General features: G+C 40.5%; 1 protein-coding gene, 1 long non-coding RNA gene and 1 pseudogene across 10 annotated transcripts in view; 2 read left to right on the top strand and 1 right to left on the bottom strand.

Moving 5' to 3' along the window:
* LOC111732495 overlaps positions 1 to 21547 on the bottom strand; it is a 119087-nt gene that overhangs the window by 17237 nt on the left and 80303 nt on the right. The gene's annotated exons all lie outside the window — the stretch shown is intronic.
* Positions 2607 to 3212, top strand: LOC105306887 (annotated as a pseudogene).
* Positions 15664 to 21547, top strand: part of CARMIL1 (capping protein regulator and myosin 1 linker 1) — a 268640-nt gene continuing 262756 nt past the window's right edge. For 8 of the 9 annotated variants that reach the window (XM_023524453.1, XM_023524449.1, XM_023524452.1 and 5 more), the window contains exons 1-2: positions 15665 to 16184; positions 19387 to 19484. In XM_023524453.1, the coding sequence (XP_023380221.1) occupies positions 16145 to 16184; positions 19387 to 19484 (138 nt within the window). In that variant the 5' untranslated portion in view covers positions 15665 to 16144. Of the gene's footprint in view, positions 16185 to 19386; positions 19485 to 21547 lie in introns of all 9 variants that reach the window. The other variant, XM_023524450.1, reaches the window with a different exon arrangement.

Raw genomic sequence — 21547 nt, 5'->3', positions numbered from 1 at the left:
TCCCACAGAACTCCCTAGTCCCTTTTACCATGTGAAGATATAGCAAAAAGACAGCCATCATTGAGGAGAAGTGGGCTCTTCACCAGACACCCAATCTGCTAGCACCTTGATCCTGGACTTCCCAGACTCCAGAACTATGAGAAATAGTCACGTTTTCTATACGTCTCCCATATTATGGAATTTTCGTTATAGCAGCCCAAATGGACCAAGACAATGGTAATTGCCAGTATTCATGCTATGACCATAAACCCTGAGTCAGATCCCATTGGGAAGTTGATGACTAAGCGGCAATCATTGCAGGGACTTTCAAATGCACTTTGATTATTAGCTGTGGTAGGCCTGGCAATCACTCTCAATGGTGGAATATACAGGCTGAGTCTCTGGGATTCTCTGCAGAGATGAGACTGGTCTCCTTGAGATGCCTGACTTTTCCCTACTGACTTGCATGCAGGGAATAGCTAATGTGTAAGGGGCAGAAGCCCAAATATTTTGCAGGGAGATGCCTTGAGACTACGTAAGTATCAAATTTTTTATCTACTAGTTTTCGCTGTCATGATGTTTCCTGACTCAATTTATTATTATTTCCATTGTTAACAAATAGTGATTTCCTAATGCCAACATTTTTTCTATTAGTTGGAATTCTACTATAAGGAAAACTTGTTTATTCATTTATTGCAATTGGGACTCATAGAAGCGTATTCAATAGGTTACACTTTGTAACTATCATTTATTTTGAAGGTCAAACTGACCCAGATTTCATCTGTATAAGCCCCACTTAAGCTAACTCTAGTGTTCTTTTTGATATGTCCCCATCATTCTTTGAGTTGTCCCAGATAATCTTGTACTCTCCTTGCCCCATTCTCAGAGTCAGTCTTTTCTCCATGAAGCCCTGGTTCATTTTAGTGAAGAGTGGTGTTTAAATGCCAAGCTCTGGGCACCAGGTATGCTCAGGGCCATTGGGATGTTATTGCTGCTTCTACGCCTCAGTGAACAGAGCTAAGGAATATATGTGTGTATCTACATAATACATGAATAAATATTGACATCTTTATTTCTAAATCTATATATCCAAATATATTTTGTAAACCTAATGCTCACACTAACTGCCAATTCCAATCCAAATGTACAGCTTCATTCTAGTTTTCTCCCTTTTCATATTTATAACTCCCTCCTCCCACAGTGGGAAACTCGGCTCCCATTGTCCTTACTTATTGGCTGCATACACTATTCCCCTAATTTCATGTGGGCAGCCTCCTAAGTCCACTTGGGCTCAAACACTCTGTGTTTGAGGCCACCACCATGGCCCCCATCTGGGTGTTCTCCTCACCTCCCATTGGCTCTCATACATCACGCACACCTCACTCCGCTCAGGCTGTACTACCTCATACTGGTCCAATGCCCACCTCTGCACAAAGGCCTACTTCAATCTGTGCTTCCTAATGACTTCAGACTGAATTATTCAGAAAGACAGTCAAGCAGGCAGATATAAAAAGTTAAACTATATTTGAGACAATTTGGAGCATAAGCGAACCTATTTTATAGTTCTTTAGAACAGCCTAAAAGGTTCTGCACAATCTCATCCTATCTACCTATAGTAGAGTCAGGTGAGTGCCGTGTAAGAGCATGGGCTCTTAATGTTCAAGTGTATACTTTGAATTTAGAAGAGAAAATTTTCATTGAAAGTGTCACTGTGAAGCAGAATATTCATTTGCACTGATATTTATAGCCTTGTGCAAAAAAATCTGTTTACTGACGTCGACACAATATTTAGTGTTTCAGGTAAAACGTCCCCCCCGCCAATGAAATCTCCTAAAATGACCTATGAGTATGAATCAGAGTATGGATCAATTAATCTTGCCAAGAATACCTATAATATTGTAGAGGAGCAGTTGGATAGAAAGTATCCTTTCTCCAGAATAAATTAAAACATGAGGCAACACTACATCTAAGGGAAAAACATTGTGAAAGGGTCTCAAAGTACTCCTGAAATATGGAAAACATTAGTCAGGTAAAAATATATTAGAAAGAAGAGTTAGAAATACAAGTGGCAACACATGGAACTATTTCAAGATAATGTATATAATAACAACAATGGTTGCACAGCATCTATGTAGACTGAGCAAGAAATATAGATAATGTGCATAGTATATCCTCCAAAATGCATAGAAACTGAATATTTTGAACATTTACTTACTTAAACTAAGATGTAGTGTTAAAAATAATACTTATGGCTTTTATTGGTTATCAAAAGACATATATTCATTATAGAAAATAAAAAAGACCAAAGAAAAAAGTAACAATCACATATATACATACCACTCAGATTTAACTCATTAATATTTTGATATATTTCCTTTAGATCATATTGTTCATCTATATTAAGTGGGATCATATACTATATACATTGTTTATATCTTGGATTTTTTTTCCCACAATGATATATGTCACAAACATTTTCCCATGACACTGGACACTCTATGAAATCATAGTTTTAATGACTGTATAATATCATGTTGTATAGATTCACCATAATTTACTTAACCACTTTTTACTGTTGGGTATTTTAGCGGTTTCCAGTTTTAGCTATTAGAAATGATGTTGGGCGGCGAGTCAGGTCCTGGTGCTGGAGGGCTGAGGCCATCTCCTGAGTCGCACGGTGGCTAAGCAGGTACTGCTGAGCCAGAAAGTGGTGGTGGTGGTGCGCTGGGAGGGCATCAACATTTCTGGAAATTTCTATAGAAAAAAGTTGAAGTACCTGGCCTTCCTCTGCAAGCGGATGAACACCAACCCATGCCGAAGTCCCTACCACTTCCGGGCCAGAGCCACGTCTTTTGGCAGACAGTGCGAGGAGTGCTGCCCCACAAGACCAAGCGGGGCCAGGCTGTGCTGGACCGCCTCAAGGTGTTTGATGGGATCCCGCCCCACTATGTCAAGAAAAAGCGTGTGGTGGTTCCTGCTGCCCTCAAGGTTGAGTGCCAGAAGCCTACATTGAAGTTTGCCTGTTCAGGCGCCTGGCTCATGAGGTTGGCTGGAAGTACCAGCCAGTTACGGCCACTCTGGAGGGAAAGAGGAAGAAGGCCAAGATCCATTACCGCAAGAGAAAGCAGCTCATGAGGCTACAGAAACAGGCTGAAAAGAATGTGGAGAAGAAAATTGACAGGTACACAGAGGTCCTCAAGACCCACGGACTCCTGGTCTGAGCCCAATAAAATTGACGCTTAACTCCTAAAAAAAAAAAAAAAAAAAAAAAAGATATTGCAATAAACATTTGTATATAAGTCTTTGCTTCCACCTATGATTATTTTTTCAGGGTAAACTTTTAGAAGTGGAAATTTAGTTGCTGGTTCAAATAGTGTTGTACAAAATTTATATTACTATCATAATTTTAATTATATATAAATCAATAGCGTACGCAGAAAAGAGTAATACACTTTCGTGAAATATGTGACACTTTATAAATATAATTAATGTATTTTTTAAGCATTTTGGTTAGATTGTGTGCTTAATAATCCCCGGGAAACTAAAGAACAAATTGTCCCCCACAGTCTCAGAAAAGCCCGATTACTAGTTTGATCCTAATTCCATGGGCTCCCCTTGGCTTTTGTGGTAATAAAGAAATTATTGCCTCATATTCACTGGCAGAGCAAACAGTAAAATATGTATTTTGGAACAACTGCTTCCTATTTGGTAGGAAGTTGGAATTTAAAAATCTTTTCAAAAATATTTCAGAACAGCAAAATACGATAAACTTTGAATTAAGAATTAATTGGGCTTTTCCCTACAGTTTGATCACTTTTTTAAGGACAAAAAAAAAAAAAAAAGATTGCTACACAGAATACAATTAACTCTTAGTCTTGAATAATTTTAATGCGTTGCTTAGAAGTCAGACTGGACCAGATGACCTTTTGAGATCCTTTCCAGCTCAGTAATTCCAACTTTTATATTCAGTTAGCTTTTACTTGGAGAACTTATCATCCACTGCTCACCAAGCTCTTTCCCCTTTACCACACATTTTCTTCATACTTTAATTTTCCTTTTACACTCACAGAGGGTGTCTGCCAACCCTCCATTGTTGTAATCGTGGCAACATTACAATATGAACATTAATCAAACAAAGATGGAAACTAAGGAGCAGAATGCCAAGTGCAGTAATTCTTATATAGTTATAACTGTGGAACATTCTTAGAATATTAACAACAATTTTAAAGTCTTGGTTTAAAATCTGATATAATATGAGTGTAGTCAAGAAAACAAGAAAAAATCTCAAATGCTTAAGCCTTAAAGTGCAAAAGAGTCAGTGCTCTTTTTCATTCAAAACCTTCTCAAGAAAGATAAAAGAAAAACCATCACAATGTTATATATTATTTATCCTTTTTGGTTTACTAAACGATAGTTTTGTAGTTTAACAAAATTCTTGTCTTCTATATGAATCTATTGCTCTAACATACTCTGTAAATCATTTATGTTCATTTGTGTGATTAAGCTTTCAGTTGCTGCTGGGGTGTGTGTGTGTGTGTGTGTGTGTGTGTGTGTGTGTGTGTGTGTGTGTGTGTGTGTGTATCTATGTCAAGCACTACAATGGTCATCTGTTGGTTGGCTGCCACATTTCCATGCCCCACTTAACCTTTTCCAACAGTCTCCACTTTGCTTCCATCTATTCCCAACTATCCTACTTCAGGGATGAAACAAATGACATGTATTGGGCCAAAGAGGACATTCTACTACAGTGACTGCAGTGATTAGATCAGAGATGAACCTATGGTCTGAGCCAATAGTGAATTTCAGGACTTTTGCGGGCACTTCTGGAACACATTTCTTTCTTTCTGCTTAGCTTGGAATATAAAATTAGAACTGTTATTGATACTAGTATCCATATAGGATACTAGCCTCAGAATGAATCCAACACACGAAGAAGAGAAAACTGAAAAAATTCAAGAGAAATTTAACCCTGATTGATCCACACCTGAAGGAATAAGTTCCTTTTGTTGTGTAATACACTTTGAATTAAGCTTTCATTACCTGTCACTGAAAATATTCTAAGTGACACAGAATCTCAGAAGTAGTTATGGTTTTGGGAAGCATGGATGAAGCCAAGTGGTTCTCACCTTCTTCAGGAACCATGCCTTCTAGAACCTATTGGTTAAAGAGAGATTAGGGGAAATATGGAGAGAGGAAAAGTCAACCCACTGTGATGGTTAATTTTATGTGATAACTTGACTGGGCTAAGGGATTTCCAAATGGCTGTGTCTGTGAGGGTTTTTCTGAAAGAGATTAGTATCTAAATCAGGAGACTGCTTAAAGATCATCCTCAGCAAAGCACATGGGCCTCATCCAATTTGCTGAGGCTGGATAGTACAAAAAGGTGAAGGAAGGGTGAATTTGCTCTCTTTGTTTGAGCTGAGACATCCATCTTGTCCTGCCCTCAGACATTGGCACTCTTAGTGCTAGGACCCTCAGAGCTGGACCTGGATTTACGCCACTGATCCTCATCCCACCACTAATTCTTGGGCCTTTGGACTCAGACTAAATCATACCACTGGCCTTCCTGTTCCTCCAGCTTGCAGACAGCAGACTGTGGGACTTCTTGGTCTCCATAATTACATGAGTCAATTCCTATAATATGTATGTATACACCCACACATTCATATAGATATAGATATATAGATATATAGGACATATATATCCTTTTGTTTCTGTTTGTCTAGGGAACCCTAACACATCATATATTTTAGTTTCACTCATTGCTACTGCTGTTTTGCTTATTGTTCTGTTAATTATTAGGGGAGATATGTTTAATCCCCAACAATGATTGTGGATTTGTCTATTCCTGCCCTCAGTTTTGTCAGATTTTTGCTTCATGTATTTTGATGTTCTGTTATTTGGCACATATACATGTATTATTGTTATATTTCACTGAAGTATTGACCTTTTTGTTATTATGAATACTTCCTCTTGTCTCTAGTAATACTCCCTGTCTTGAGAACTGTTTTGTTTAATGTTAATATAATCACTCCAGTTCTACAATGAAGAAACTTACAGAACTTCATTTACTGCATTGTTTGTGAAACATCTTTTTTATAAAACCTTTTTTAACACCATCTGTTGAAATAGGATTGGGAAACATTAGCCAGTATTTCTCAGGTTTTTTTTTTTTTAGTTCTAAAACTAAGATTCTTTCTGAAATCTATGCAGTATAAATGATAGACTTAAACATAAGAGTGAGACTCAGCTTATAAACTAGGTTAAAGCAGTGAAATGCAAAGTGTGTATATAAATCCAAAACTGGTACAGTCGATGGAGTAAATATTCTAAAACGTTATCATTGCCTTGTGTGAGGTAGCTTCCATATCTTTCTGGATTTAGTTATTTGTGGAGTTAAAAAAACAACTTGAGAACTTTCACCAACAAAAATTCTCCTGGGATCTCCCATTCATTCATTTCACAGACTTTGAAAGCCTATTATGTGTCAGGCACTGTTCTAGACACTAGCATGATAGATGGCATGAATGTGTATCAAAATCATTACTGCTTGTAGTGCAACCTGAGCAGAAGCACATCAATTCTGCTAGCCACCAGCAGAGGGCAGTAGTAGTCATCTTTTTAAGCAGTATATTGGGATATAAGCAGCATATTAGGAATAAATCGAAATACCATAACCTCTTGAACCCAACCCATAATCAGAGCTACTCTGTGGTGTTGATGTGTAACTCTGGGACAGGCGTTTAACCTCTCTGGGGCAAAGTTTCCCTATCTGAATAATGGAGATAATAAAAGCACCTACTTCTTAAGTTGTCTTGAGAATTATATGAGAAAAGACATTTAAAGTGCTCAGCATGAAGGAAAGGATATTATTCAGTATGGTTGATACAGTTCTTGTGCCATTTGACAGAATGTCAATTTGCCAAAATATGAATGAAATCAGAAGGCTAAAAGTAGTATTTCTTAATAGAGCAATAACAATATTAACTATAGAGTAAAAGAGCTAAGCAACTAAAAATATAACAAAAGATGCAATATAATCTTAAAATAATCTGAAAGAAAGCCAGAAAGTAGGCATATTTTGAATTTACTTTTTCCATAGGTCACTTTTAGAGTATCTCGGTTGTCTGATAACTCCTAGTTGTACTCACTCAAAGTCATTGCGAATTATTTGTAGATTTCCTATTTATCAGAGGGGTAGTTGGCTTGCTAAGGGAGTTCCTAGCTAGACAGCCAAGGGAGCCACAGGACTATCAGAAAGTGAATAGTTTGATTTAAGCTTATCATCTCTTAGACAAAGGAGACAATTGTTTTAAGACCTCTGGACTTCCAAAATAACTCAGTTAAAATGAACCAGAATTCAGAATTTAAAAGCCTCAGAGTCAGCTTATTTCATTTCTAGAAAAGATATGGGGGAGAAAAACTGGGGAATGGAGTTGGGGGTGAGGGGTAGGTAGATTTAGGGTACTTTTATATGCCTTTGAGAACTACTTAAACAGCAAAGATTCCCCAAACAAGGACAATAACTTCTAGAGATAATCTAGATATGCAAATATAGGGTTTATTGAATGAATTTATCCACATGGGAATAAATAAGACGCTTTGGGGTACAGATGTTGTCCGTAAAATCTTAAGACTTCAATTAAAGAGGCAAAGTGCGATTTTCTGGCTAAGATGGTGGAGTAAGTAATGCTGTGTTTGCCTCCTCACTACCACATCAAAATTACAACTAAACTGCAGAACAACCGTCATTGAAAAATCACCTGACGTCTAACTGAACAAAAGCCCTACAACTGGGGACATACAGAAGAGGCCACCTCGAGACTGGCAGGAGGGGTGGAGACATGAAATAGGCTGGTCCCACTGAAAATCAGGAAGGATATTTCAGTTGCTAGGGTCTGCCTGGAGGAGTGAGGGGTCCTGGCCCCACATGGGCTCCCCAACCTGGGGTTCCAGTGCTGGGAAGAAAAGTCCCCACAACTTCTGCTGTGAAAACCAGTGAACATTGTGGCTGAGTGAGATGAAGGGCTATAGAAATCCCAGGTGTTCCTCTTAAAGGGCCCATGCATGGACTTATTTGCTGATGAGCTCACTCTCTCTGGGCTCCAGCACTGGGGCAGCAGCTCAAAGGACACTAGGAACATATGGGGAGCAACTAAATTGTCTGGCTTCAGGGCAAGGGGTGGAGGGGCTGTGTTTGGCCTGTGGTGGGGTCCCTCCAAAGAGACCTTAGTGCTGGCACACCAGATGGCTGTGGACTGAGCTGGAGCACACCCTGGGGCCATGTCTGAGGATTACACACCCAAAGGGCAAACTGGGCAGGCACCAGAGCCCTGCTAAAGTGAATCCTGCTCCACAGGGTCAGCCCCTGCAAAATACTCCTCCACTGCAGTCACCAGCCTGTCCTCACAATCAATCAGCTCAAGGGTCAATCCCTCCCATTGATGTGTAAACAGAAACTAAAGCTCAACTACGACAAGATGCTACATACAACCCAATACAAGGGATACACATGGAACATCTGGCTCAGATGACCAGGGGACTGTGCCACTGGGCCCACAGGACTCCTACTGTATAAGGCCACTTTACCAAGACCAAAAGATACAGCAGCTCTACCTAACGCATAGAAACAAACACAGCAAGGAAGCCAAAAAGGGGAAACAAAGAAGCATGTCCCAAGTGAAAGAACAGAACAAAGCTCCAGAAAAAGAACTCAAGAAAATAAAGATAATCAATCTACCAGATGCAGAGTTCAAAACATTGGTTATAAGGATGCTCAAGGAACTTAGGGGAAAAGTAGATAAACTGAGTGAGAACTTTAAAAAGAGACAGAGAATATAAAAATGGAGATAGAACACATAAAAAAGAATCAGTCAGAAATGGAGAATACAGTAACTGTAATGAAGAGTATCTTAGGAGGAACCAATAGTAGATTAGATGAAGCAGAAGATCAAATCAGTGATTTAGAAGATAAAGTAGCAGAAAACATCCAGTCGGTAGGGCAACAAGAAAAAAAAAAATCCCCCCAAATGAACATAATTTAAGCATGCCAACATATGCATCATAGGGGTATCAGAAGAAGAGAGAGTGCAAGTTGAAAACCTATTTGAAGAAATATTGAAGGAAAACTTCCCTATTCTGGTGAAGGAAAATAGACATACAAGCCCAGGAAGTACAGAGAGTCTCAAACAAGATGAACCCAAAGAGGCCCACACCGAGATACAACATAATTAAAATGCCAAAGGTTAAAGACAAAGAGAGAATCTTAAAAGCAGTAAGAGAAAAGCAGTTAGTTACTTACAACGGAGCTCTCAAAAGATTGTCAGCTGATTTTTCAACTGAAGCTTTGGAGGCCAGAAAGGATTGTCATGAAATATTCTAAGTGATGAAAAAGCAAGAATCTACAGCCAAGATTACTCTATCCAGCAAAGCTATCATTTAGAATCGAAGGACAGATAAAGAGCTTCCCAGACAAGAAAAAGCCAAAGGAGTTCATCGCCACCAAACCAGTATTACAAGAAACACTGGAGGGACTTCTTGAAGGAGGAGGAGGAGAAGGCGGAGGAGGAGGAGGAGGAGGAGGAGGAGGAGATGAAAAATATAAAAGATATGAATAATAAAATGGCAATAACTACATATCTGTCAATAATTACTTTATATATAAATGAATTAAATGATCCAATCAAAAGATAGGGTAGCTTAATGGATAAGAAAACAAGACCCTTACGTATGTTGCCTACAAGAGACTTACTTCAGATAAAAAAAAAACACACACAAATACACAGACTGAAAGTAAAGAGATAAAAATTATATTTCATGAAAATGAAAATAAAAACAAAAATAAAAAGCTGGGGCAACAATACTTATACCCGACAAAACAGACTTTAAAACAAAGGCTATAATGAGACAAAGAAAAACCCAATAATTTCACTTCTGGGCATTTATCTGAAGAAACCCAAAACACTACCTCAAAGGGACATGTGAATCTATATGTTCATTGCAGCATTATTTACGGTAGTCAAGATACGAAGTCTATCTGGGTGTCCATCAATGGATGCATGGATAAAGAAAAGGTGGTACATACATACAATAGAATATTACTCAGCCATAGAAAGAATAAAATCTTGCCACCTGCAACAACATGGATGGTCCTAGAGGGTATTGTGCTGAGTGTTGTAAGTCAGAGAAAGACAAATGCCATATGATTTCACATACATGTAGAATCTAAATAACAAAACAAACAAACAAACAAAACAGAAACAAACTCATAGATACAGAGAACATTTTGATGGTTGCCAGATAAGAAGGGAGTTGAAGGGGTGAAAAAGGGAAAGGGATTAAGAAGTACAAATTGGTAGTCACAACATAGTCATGGGGATGTAAAGTATAGCACAAAGAATATGTCCATATATTGTAATAACTATGTATGGTGTCAGATGAGTTTATCTGGGTGATCACTTGTAAGTTATAGAAATGTCTAATCACTATGTTGTATTCCTGAAACTCTTATACTGTTTTATGCCAAGTGTAACTAAAAAATAAAATATTATTATTAGAAAAATATATATACTCTTGAGCCTCATTCCATATTTCGGTTTGAGTGCTCCTGGTTTGCAAGCTGTCTTTTTGGTGTGTGCACAATAAACTTTTATTAATTACTAAAAAAAAAAAGCCGCAGCAGCAGCAGAAGCAGCAAAGTGCATTTCTACTTGCAGTCCAAAACATCTTACACTTTTCCTTACTAACCAATAGTGATATCTCACAGAAAGTTGATCCCTCTGAGACATCTCCACAGCCTGAGTTCATGAGCAACTCAGCAACAATATTCTCTCATTTTTATGAAAATTCATGTGATGAAATTGAAAAAGAGTAAAAGAGAATATAAACAATGCTGGTGAAATAAGTCCAGGGCTTAGCATCATTAAATGGCAGCTATGGCTGTTATTATTGTTACTTCTCATATGACTAGAGTTTTTTAACTCTGATTTTATTTTTTAGAGCAGTTTTAGGTTCACAGTAAAATTGAGTTCTAGGATTAAATCAAATGTATTGATTCTTTCTCCCAAAGATCCAGATTCATTTTACTGATTTAAAAAAGTTATTTGTTCATTTTCAATTTCATTGATTTCTGCTCTGATCTGTATTATTTTCTACCTTCTACTTATTTTGGGCTTTATTTTTTCCTTTTTATGTATAACTTTTTAAAATCTCTAATGAGTGCCCAAGATTAGAACAGATAACTCCCCACCTTGGCTGAATAGGGCTCAAATCTCTCTTTCCTCTGTATTAGATATAGGAAGAGTTCAGCTGATCTTGTGTAGTCTCACTTTGCATATGTCTGTCTGGCTGAGTGGTCAGCAAAGACCCATGGGATCTCTCTGCAGATTTCAGGAGCTCTTTCAAGGGCAGCTCCCTCCTCCTTGGAACTTCGCCTCACAACATACAGCCACCTCTGTCTCTCCAAACTTTTTATCTTTTTGACTCAGTGGACTCTCGTTAGGATCCCCCTCTATGCACCCACCATCCAGTATTTTCAGGCAGAAATCTGTGTCAATCATAGTGGTCACTTTGTTTCTCTTTTTTCAAGGATCACAGTCCTACCTGATATCAATGTCTGAAAACAGTAATTTCTTATTTTTTGTATCATTTTCTAGTTTTTAATGGAAGGGAAGTTTCAATCATTGTTATTCCATCATGACCAGAAGCAAAAGTTCCCACATCTTAGATTCTTAAGTTTTATTTTGTTCCCATGCTCGTCTTTGTTCCTTGTTAAGGTTTGTTTGTTTTGGTCTTTGGCTTTCAGGATAGAAGCTGTTCTCAAATATCAGTGTTGGATGTTCATATTTCACAATGAGGCATAACAAAGTTGATCAAGTGGAGATCAACTGAGGGTGATCAGTGGGGACCTGGCCTTTTCATTGGCAAATCTCCATATGTCAGTATACCACGGTTTTTCTTTTAAAGATGGGCAGTGACCTAAGAGAGGAATTATCCATTCTGATGCCTGGGATTATCAACCTGGCTGCTAAACTTCTGAGAACCAAGCAGAGAAAGAAGTTGGGGGGCTTTGTATTTAGGAGGTAGATTTTTCTCTATATTTCCCCTTTTCAGTATGATGTGACTTCTCACTTTTACCTTCTGCTGTTCCAAGACTAGGTCCGTTTTGTTTGGTCTCTCCAAAGAGTAAACATCCCATCTTGGGCAGTTGTCCTGGGGTGGGCAGTTGACTGGCTGTGCGAGGTAGAGACGGGACTCTATGGAGTGTGTTAACGTGTCCTCTTAAAGTCTTTACCAATCCTCCTGTTTGTTGTTCTCTCATTCTGCTCTTCTGCATTTAGAGATCATTTGTGTCTGCAGTTCCTGAGATTCTTCTTGGGTTCTGCTATAGAAAATAGTTTGCCTTTTGCTTTCTCCCCTCTGGCTCAGAAGTTGTCTTTCTCTGGCCTAAGTTAGTTACCATTCTGTCATTGGCTTTCCCAGTTTCTAAAATGTCAAATTTTCTTGTCTCCTATCTTCTTTGTCCTTGTGGCTCTGTGTATTTTAAAATATAAACTATTTTTAGAGCAGTTTTGGATTCACAGAAAAAACTGAGCAGAAAGTACAGAGAATTTCCATATACAGTCACATACCACTTAACAATGTAGGATACATTGAGAAATGTGTCATTAGGTGTTTTGATTGTTGTGCAAACATCAAGTGCACTCCCACAAACCTAGTATAGCCCACTACACACCTAGGCTGTATGGTATAGCCTACTGTTCCTAGCCTATGCAGCATGTCATTGTACAAAACAACATGAGATGAAATCAAGCACAAGAGAAAATGATGCAATAAAGAGACACAGTAAACAAAAGATGTATGAGGCTGCTGTCAGTGTGACACAGCATATTGTTTACAGAAAACTTTTTATAAGTAGAGAACACTCTAAAATAAAAATAAAAGTAAATATATAACCCAGTAATGTAGTTGTTTATTACTAAGTATTATGTACTGTACATAATTTTATGTACTATATTTTTATAGAACTAGCAGTTTGTTTACACTAGCATCACCATAAACACATGAGTATTGCATCGCACATTATGATGGCTACAATGTCATTAGGTGGTAGGAATTTTTAGGTCTATTATAACCTAATGGGACCACCACTGTATATGTAGTCTGTGGCTGACTGAAACATTGTTTATGGTGGACATGGCTGTATATAGATAAAATGTATGCCTAGGAACGAAAAATAAAAGTCCACACATAATTTTCCAAAATAACTTTGTTACTCAGTACATGTTATTATAGTTAATGCGACTATTTAATACTTAAAAAGTTCAGGTGCTTAGGGATTCTCTGAAAAGCCAGTTTTCCTTTCTGACTAACAGGTTTCATTTTTATCAGCACTAGTTGTAATGCTTAAACATGGCCACCTATAAAAAATTTACTAGATGAAGCTATAGCTAATCACACGTATAGTATGGAAGTTGGAAGGCAGGTACACTGAAGAAAGTCAGCAACACGGAGGGGCAGGCAGGTTTGTCAATAAGCACACATTTCAGAATTCAAAATGCCTTCTTTAAGCTGGCACCATGGCTGTAGTGTGCAGGGGATGTTTACTGCTTGTTGGATTTTACAGCATTATATGCAGTGCTCCTTGAAGTTCTCTGCTTGCTATTCTGAAACGTGTTTGAGTTTTTCACTCAAGAAGTAAATGACTTTGGTTGCCCAGATGAGTCAGTCATTTTTGAGCACTGAGACAGGAGATTTATTTCAATCCATGCCTTCAGAGGCACAGAAGCCAGTCAGGACCCTGCTACAGTGAAAAAGAAAAAATTCTTTTATTGAACCCCCACCTTTCTTTAAAAATGCCAAAGAGCACTGAATTACAGGCCTGCCAGACACACAGCCTTTCCTTCTTTTCTTCAGAGAGGGGGAGGGGCGGGCACACCGTCTTTTGTCTTTCTTTTCTTTTTTCCTTTATTTTTTTCCGCCTACAGCACCTGGTATTCCCAGGTGGTCTCCCATCCAAGTACTAACCAGGCCAGACCCTGCTTAGCTTCTGAGATCAGCAGAGAATCAGCACGTTCATGGCAGTAGACTTGTCTTTATTTTCTAGAGTTACCACCTGGTTTGGAAACTTCAGGGCTATTTCTAAAACTTCATTGGGATGTGCCAGAAAAATCCTCCTTAACATACACAGTTGAATGGAAGAGAGTTTTGAGATGCTAATGTCCATTTATTGAATAAAAAAAAATTAGAAGACATTATACATTAAATTTCCACTAATTCATAACAAAAAATCTAGCTTAAAGAAATTGACACCTTTTGAGACAAATAGTAGGAAACCTGAGGTCCAAAGCTCTAAAACCAGCCAGTTAAAAAATGTTTATCAAAAACTTATTTTGGACAAGTCTGTTGAGGTTGAAAAGTCTGAGATAAAGTCCTGCCTGCCGTCCAATTGCCTGTAGTATTCTCAGGCAGAGAAACTCAAACTCAGGGAACCATGCACGAGTTAGCTAGTAAGTCTAGACAAATACACAAGCAAGGTTTTGGTTGGGTTTACAAAAGAGTATTTCAGGCAATATACAGGGACCACATGATCTGAAAAAACCTGGAAAATCTTCATAAAGAAAGTACACATTGATTTGGGGTTGAAATAGATAAGAACCAGAAAACCTGAAGGGTAAAGGAAAAGCAAATAGCGGATAGCCTTGGAGAGTGTGTCAATTAAGAGTACGAAGGAGCCAGGTTGGTAAATGCCCTGATGATAATGTCTGGCTGAGAGGGTGAAGATTATTTTTGAGACCCAGGGTCGACAGCAGTGTTTAAAACTAGACAACCAATGCAAGGATTCCCTTTCTTTTCTTCCCGCCCTTCTTTTTGTCCTTTAAAAACGCAACGTGATTCGACATTCTCAGTCGCTAGGAAATAAAGCAATTAAGGCACTCACGGATGTTCTGGGCCCTTAAGTTATCTCTGGGGTGGAGCTCAGGGCAGTCGATGAGAGTCTGCCAGGTAGGATCAGACCTGTCAGCAGGCCGATTCCAGCTTCTGTGAATAATGCTCACTGCCTGAATAGCCCTGGGGTTAAAGGAGGTTCCCGCGAATGACAGGTACTTTCACCATTCGAACGTCTGTGATCGCACGCAGCGGCTACGGAGCGCCAGCTGAGCACTCTTTTCACCAGATGGTTAACGTTTACAGGTTTCGTCTAGCTCCTGCTCGCTAGGCATGGAAAACTAATAATGCTGGTGAAACGACATGTCACAGGGAGGGCTGAACAAGGAGAGTGCGTAAAAGAGTCCCAGAAAGATCTGGTTTTCGTATAGACGGGTCTGTAGAATCTGCGTTAATCTTCAGCCTCACAGCCCCTGGCCCTGCTCCCAGCTCTCCTTCCCTGCAGCCAGCAGAGGGCTCCCGTGCTCCCGCACTCCCTCCGCAGACGCAGGGCTTAGGCGCTAGGTGAGGCAGGCTGTGACCAAGGGCCGAGCCCGCTGCCGCCGCGGCCCCGGCAGCGTCACCCCGGGATGTGCCCCGCACTGGGAACAAGAACCCGGGCGCCGAAGCCGCCGGGGACGAAGCAGGAGCCGCTCTCGCGAGGCGGGGAGGAGACGCTGGGGGAGGAGAAGGGGAGGAGAGGGGAGGGGGGAGGACGAGGGGGAGGAAAAGGAGGAGAGGAGAGGAGGAGGGCCGGAGCTGCCCCGCCCAGCGGAGCCGCGGGAGCGCCAGGATCTCCAGCCCCCGCTGCACGCTCTCCCCGCCCCTCCCACGCCTTCCGCTGGCACCTGGGGCTGTAGGTGCGCGCGGATCGGGAGGAGTTTCCGCTGCCGCAGCAGCCGCGGGAGCCTGGAGCCGAAACGCAGCTGGAGCAGAGGCTCAACCCGAGCAGCCGCGGGAGCCGAAGCAGGGTCCTGCCGGCTCTCCGTCCTTCTGTCCGTCGGTCGGTTGGCCGCGGAAGCTGCGAGGAGGCGTCATGTAGCCTCAGCAGCAAGCCCACTGCGGATTTGCAACTATTTATTTATTTAGGCGGGGTGGGGGTGCGGTGAAACTGTCTCTCCGCTCCACCTTCTCGCCTCCTCCCATTTGCACGCTGCATCTGCCCCTAAAAAGCCGAGGGATTCGGGGAGGGCGGGGCCGTGGATCAGAGAGGGACTTACGGTCGCCGCACGGAGGAGCCATGGCTGAGGAGAGCGCCGAGGTACCCCGTGAACTGTCAGGTAGGAGCCGCGCGCGTGGGGTTCCCTGCCTCTGCGCTCCTCGCCCCCGCCGTGCTGCCCACCCCGGCCGGGGTCCCACAGGTCCCGCGGAGTCCCGGGCCCCGGCTCCGAGTGCGGTTAGGCTGGTTACCGGGGGCGCCAGGAAGTTTGCTCCCCTCTGACCGCGTGAAAAGCCAAGTCCAGAGAGACTGGCGTGGGGGGAATTGGGCGCCCCGGCGCTGCCTCCCGCCGTGACTAGGGCTTCGAGGTTGGCGGTAGGAGGGTGCTGCCTGGGTCTCGGGAGTTGCGTAGGCAAGGAGAACCCTTACAGCAGCTGGCCCACTGCCCCCAGCTCAGGGAAGTCTGGGGAAGTCCAGCACGGGACGCGGGCGAGCGCGCAGTAGGTGGTCTCTGGCACGTGTAACCCCCTGCCCTCCTGGGAAAATCCCAGACCTGAGGTGCCCCGCTGACATGCAGACTTGAGGATGGGGCGCTGGTCTGGTATTAGGAATGAGACTGGCAAGGCGTGGCTTCGCTTAGCCATCTGGGAGCGAAAGGGTTACAGGACTGACGCAAACTCGGGCCAGGAAATTGAGGGTTAATGATAAAAGCTGTATTTTAATAATAATTAACCTTACCTGTTCTCTAAACCCTGGATCTCCTAGGGAACCTGTGTGGGGTACCCAATGCAAGGTGACCCATTGTTTGAGCCCCTTGAGGTTATTTTGAGGGGTGGGTGGGGCTGGATTTTATGCCTTGAGGTTTAACTTAATTTTGTGGAGGGTTAAGATGGCAGAGCTAAAATGAGGTGAGGGGACAGTGTTCTGGAAACCTAGTGTTTAAGCTTGTGTGTGTATGCGCTTGTGTGTAGCATGTTGTAACAAGGTATGTGTGTCTGCGTGTGTTTTGAGCCCCCGTGGCCTATATTCCTTGCTGTCCCATCCTTGCCACACTGCACGGGCCTACAGCTCAGTAAGATGGTGAATGGTTTTGACTAGACGAAGTTCTCACCGCCCCTTCATCTGCTTCTGAGGAATTTGCCCCCTGTTCCTCCTTTTAGCCACAGTACTTTGTAGGAGTTTGTGCTTCTCCATTAGTGACTGTAAACTCAGCAGGTGAAACCTGATGGACATAAGCTGTTGCTAGGTTTGTATGGAAGCTTCTGCTTTTGTTGAATTGAAAGGAAAAACAATTAAGTATTTACCCGAATTTAGGGTATGAAGTAGCTCCCTTCTCCCCCCTTGTATCCTGGGTCTCCTTCCTCTCCTCTCTCTTTTCAACCCTGTGGAGACCCCTCCTCAGATAAGCATCAACTGCCTTTGCTGGATGGAGTGACTGGTCCGTCCGGTTTGGGGAGGTTGAAGCCTTTCCAACCCCCTACCCGGAAGAGGAAACACGCCCAGAGCTCTGAGCTGCCTGGAGGTCCTGAAAAAGAGAGTTTAGGGGAGGGCTTGTTTAACTGGCTAGGGGATAAGGATAACTAAGAGTGTGGCAGATTTTTCAATTAGTTGTCCTGAGCCTGGTAGTGAAAAGTGTAGGTAATTACTTAGGTCTAACTAAGAGAAAGGGTGATGAAAGATGGGGTGGAAATAAGGTGCCTGGTTTGTATTGATGTTTCTGAAAATAAATACTTTGATATATTTTAAAGTTGAATTTAGCCCTTATCTAGAAATAGAATTTTTATGTTTATTGAGTCTTGCCCATCTCACATGGTTTTCAACCAAATGACACATGCTTTTGGGATATGCCCAATCTGATTTTTCTGAGCCTTTAACTGGTCCAATTAGTGTGAGATAGGGGAAATTCCCGCACTCGCTTTTCTCTTAATTTCAAGTTCTCATGAGAGTTCTACTCTGATCAATTCAAAATGGCAAACATATGAAGAGCCTCAATGTATTCCCTTAAGGCAGCCCATGAAGGCATTTAAAAATGTACTGTGTATCTTTCTGATTATGAAAGTAATACAGACTTTTTATTAAAAAATTTAAGTGCAGAGAAGAATGAGAATATGTTACCCATATGCCCACTCAGAGATAGCTACTTCTAATTTTTTGGTATGTAATTTTTTAGTTTCTTGCCATGTGTATATATTCTTAAGTCAGTTTCAGTTATAACCAGGAAGAGAATAGGAAAAGGACATCCCAGGAAAGAATAATATATACAGAATCCTGGGTGTATAGAAGATGAAGATGACAGGGATGATTGAATCTCTAGGTATGTGCTGAGAAGCTGAAAAAATGTGAAAGACATTCACAAACCTTGAATGACTTGCTTCAAGGTTTGAATTCATCCAGAAATGACTGCAGCTTATAGACCAAGAGTGACATGGTCAGGCTGCGGTTTTGGAAGGGTCACTTTGATTATGGAGGGGACAGGGGCCTGAGAGGTTAGAAGCTGTGGACTTAGTAAGAGATTCTGACACCCTGAATGCAAGGTCAAGCCCTCAGAGGTCAAGAGCTGACCCAGGAGAGTAAGTGACTGGCTTCCTATCTGAGAGAAGTTGGAGATAGTGACCAGAGGAGGAAAAGGAAAATGATGAGTTTGGTTTGGAACCTGTCCAGTTTGGGGTCGTCATGGGATTCCCAGGAAGACCTTCCTGCCACTGTCCAAATTCTCAGGTCTTCCTGTGTCTCTCTATCCCCCTGTTCCATTGCCTTTTCACCACTCTTTGGAAGTGTTGTGCTGTGATGAATTTGGAAGAACAGATGGCCAGGAGCACTTTTGCTGTCTACATTCGTCAGCTTAGTTCTGAGTCTTTTCCCTATATCCTAACCTTCACGTCAAGGCACTCACAGAAAATGATAATGTCTGTGTTCTGGCACTGGGGGCCAGGGGTAACTATCCAAGGAGTTTGTGAATTCCTTTTGTGCTTATGGTCTGCATGCAATGTAGTGTTGGATAATACTACCCAACAGTACCCCGCTTTGTTTTCTTGTGTGTGTATCCTGTTTACCCAGCAGGATTATGTCATGCCTTGCATGGACTAGTTTTATGTCATATACTTTTATTTTTGCCTTGGCATCTGAGCACACAGTATGAGGCCCAAAATAGGTGTCCATTAAATACTTGCTGATTGATAACTATCAGGCTTGTTAAAACAAGCAAATAATAAAAGGACAGCAACAACAGTAAAAATAACCAAAAATACTCCTCCAAATGCTTTCTCTGCCCTAAAGCTTTTTTCTTATTTATAAAATATAATGAAACTATTTCCTTCTTTCAGAAAACATAAAGGATGTTGTTGGCAGAAAGATAAAAATTGGAGTGAAGAAGAAAATAAAATTGGAAGTTAAAGGAGACAAAGTTGAAAACAAGGTGTTGGTAAGTATTCTTGTTTTTTAAGAAAATGGTTGGAAATGAAAGTGTTTTTCTCTTAACATTAATTTGATTGCTTAATTTTCATGCGGTACTAGTTCTGTTTTATATTTTGTTCAAAAGTTCTAAATTAATTGGAGTATTTGTTTATTGAAAGGTAAAAGTAGAATTTAATTTTACAATTATATTTCTTAAAGTTGTAAAAGTAGCCTATCTTTAGATCATTTCCTAGAGCCTGTTTTTGTTTAAGCAAAGTTTGATGTTAAATGGACCTTATTATTTTTGTTGTGGCTGATTTATGATTTTATTTGTGAGGATTCAGGGAGAAGTTAAAAAAATTCATTTCCTGTCAGTTTAATGATTTAGTTAAATTTTCCCAAATATATTCACGTTCATCTTAACGGGTGATGATCTGAGAGTGTGAAGAAAACATTTGTCTTTTCATGTTGGTTATGGTGTTTCGGAGGCAAACGCCTGCTGGAGGCAGTGTCTGTGGGTGCTGAGATTGAACTTGGGGTTCCGTCCAGTCTGCGAGAGGAGTTGCTGGAATGGCTGAAGGATTGGACCTTGCTGGGCATCGAGTTGTTAGGCAGTTGCCATGACGGAATTTCTTCATAGAGATGAAAAGTTTTTTGTGGTATTTTAATGGTTTCTAGGTTGAGATTGTAGTAAACCTAAATTTAAGCTTAGGTGAATATATCTTGTTTTTATTTTTTGGTGGAGAGAATTCTCTGTTTATCTCTTATCGTTGGGAATTTTTAAACATATGAAAAAGTAGAGACTAGTATAATGAACCTTGTGTACTTTTCATCTCGCTTTGATAATTTTTGATGTTTTGCCAATACTGTTTTATCTATTTCCCCACAGGGTTCCCCGGCCCCGCCCCTGCCCCTGCCCCAAGTGTATTTTAAAACAAATCTCAAGCATATGTCATTGAAAGAGAATATTTTTAATATTCTGTTTCTTTAATTGAAGTTGCTCAGAATTTGAAGTGTCTTTTTGATAACATCTGTCTCGAGAATCTTTAAACGTATCTGCTTGCCTTTCCCTGTAGATATAAAGATTAGGCTGTTGATGGATGAATTCTATTTCTCTATGCTCTGTACAAGTCAGGATGGCAGAGAAATTGAAGTGGGAAAACTTGAGTGACTTTTGGGCCTCAACAAAATGTGTTGATGTAGATTGAATAATTAAGGTCATCCATAGCAGTGGTGAGTGGTGCCATTGTTCTGTTTTATTTGGCTTTAATAAAGAGTAAGTTTCCTAAAAGTACATTTTACTTAATGGTGTTTAACCATAGAATTCTGGTATTTTTTGGAGATGGTCGTGTAGAAAGACGAACTTTTGTTTCTGCCATTTGTTGTTTTACATGCTTAAAGTAAATATTCACAAGGTGGACCCACTTTTATACAAATTAAATGCCAGGTAATGTTTGCCACAATAGTCTAACATGGAACATGGTGTTATTTTGTATGAACGTTTTCATCACACTAAGAATAAACCCAGGTCGTAGTAAAATTTGCAAAGGTAAATTTTAAAGACAAATTTTAATATCCACTATAATAATATTAGGTTAGCTCCATTTAAAAATAGTTTTGATTAGTACTTAATATAAAGATTTTTTTGGCTCATCTTAAAATTAGCTGGAGTCCGTTAAAGTTCTAACCAAATTATGAGTTTATTTGAATTTAAGCAATTATCTCCCCAAATCTGGAATCTGAGCAGTTTCTAGTAGCTTGGTGTAAACTTGTTTTGGCTATTCCTTACTTGCATGGGTAGGAATTATTAATAGAAATATTCAGGGTCAGACAAGCTTCAAGTTTGAGCAGATGGTTTATGAATTTACCTTTAAATTGTGGATTTTGGAGTTTCTGAATTTTGAGAAATTTAATTACTTAAATTAAAACATTGGAGGATCTCTTTATAATTTGCATTTCCGGCTTTCCTTTGGCTCTCAGTTTACTAAGATAGGTTATAAATGAGTTGGCTCATACTTTCAACACATCTTTTTTGAATTTTACTTCTTGTTCCCTTCCCCCAGTGCCCATGCTTTATGTCTTTTCTTCTTA

Source organism: Pteropus vampyrus, unplaced genomic scaffold (assembly GCF_000151845.1).
Source record: "Pteropus vampyrus isolate Shadow unplaced genomic scaffold, Pvam_2.0 Scaffold463, whole genome shotgun sequence".
Classification (NCBI taxonomy): Eukaryota; Metazoa; Chordata; class Mammalia; order Chiroptera; family Pteropodidae; genus Pteropus; species Pteropus vampyrus.
Note: the sequence above shows the minus strand (reverse complement) of the source record. Positions and strands in the feature narration are given on the sequence as shown.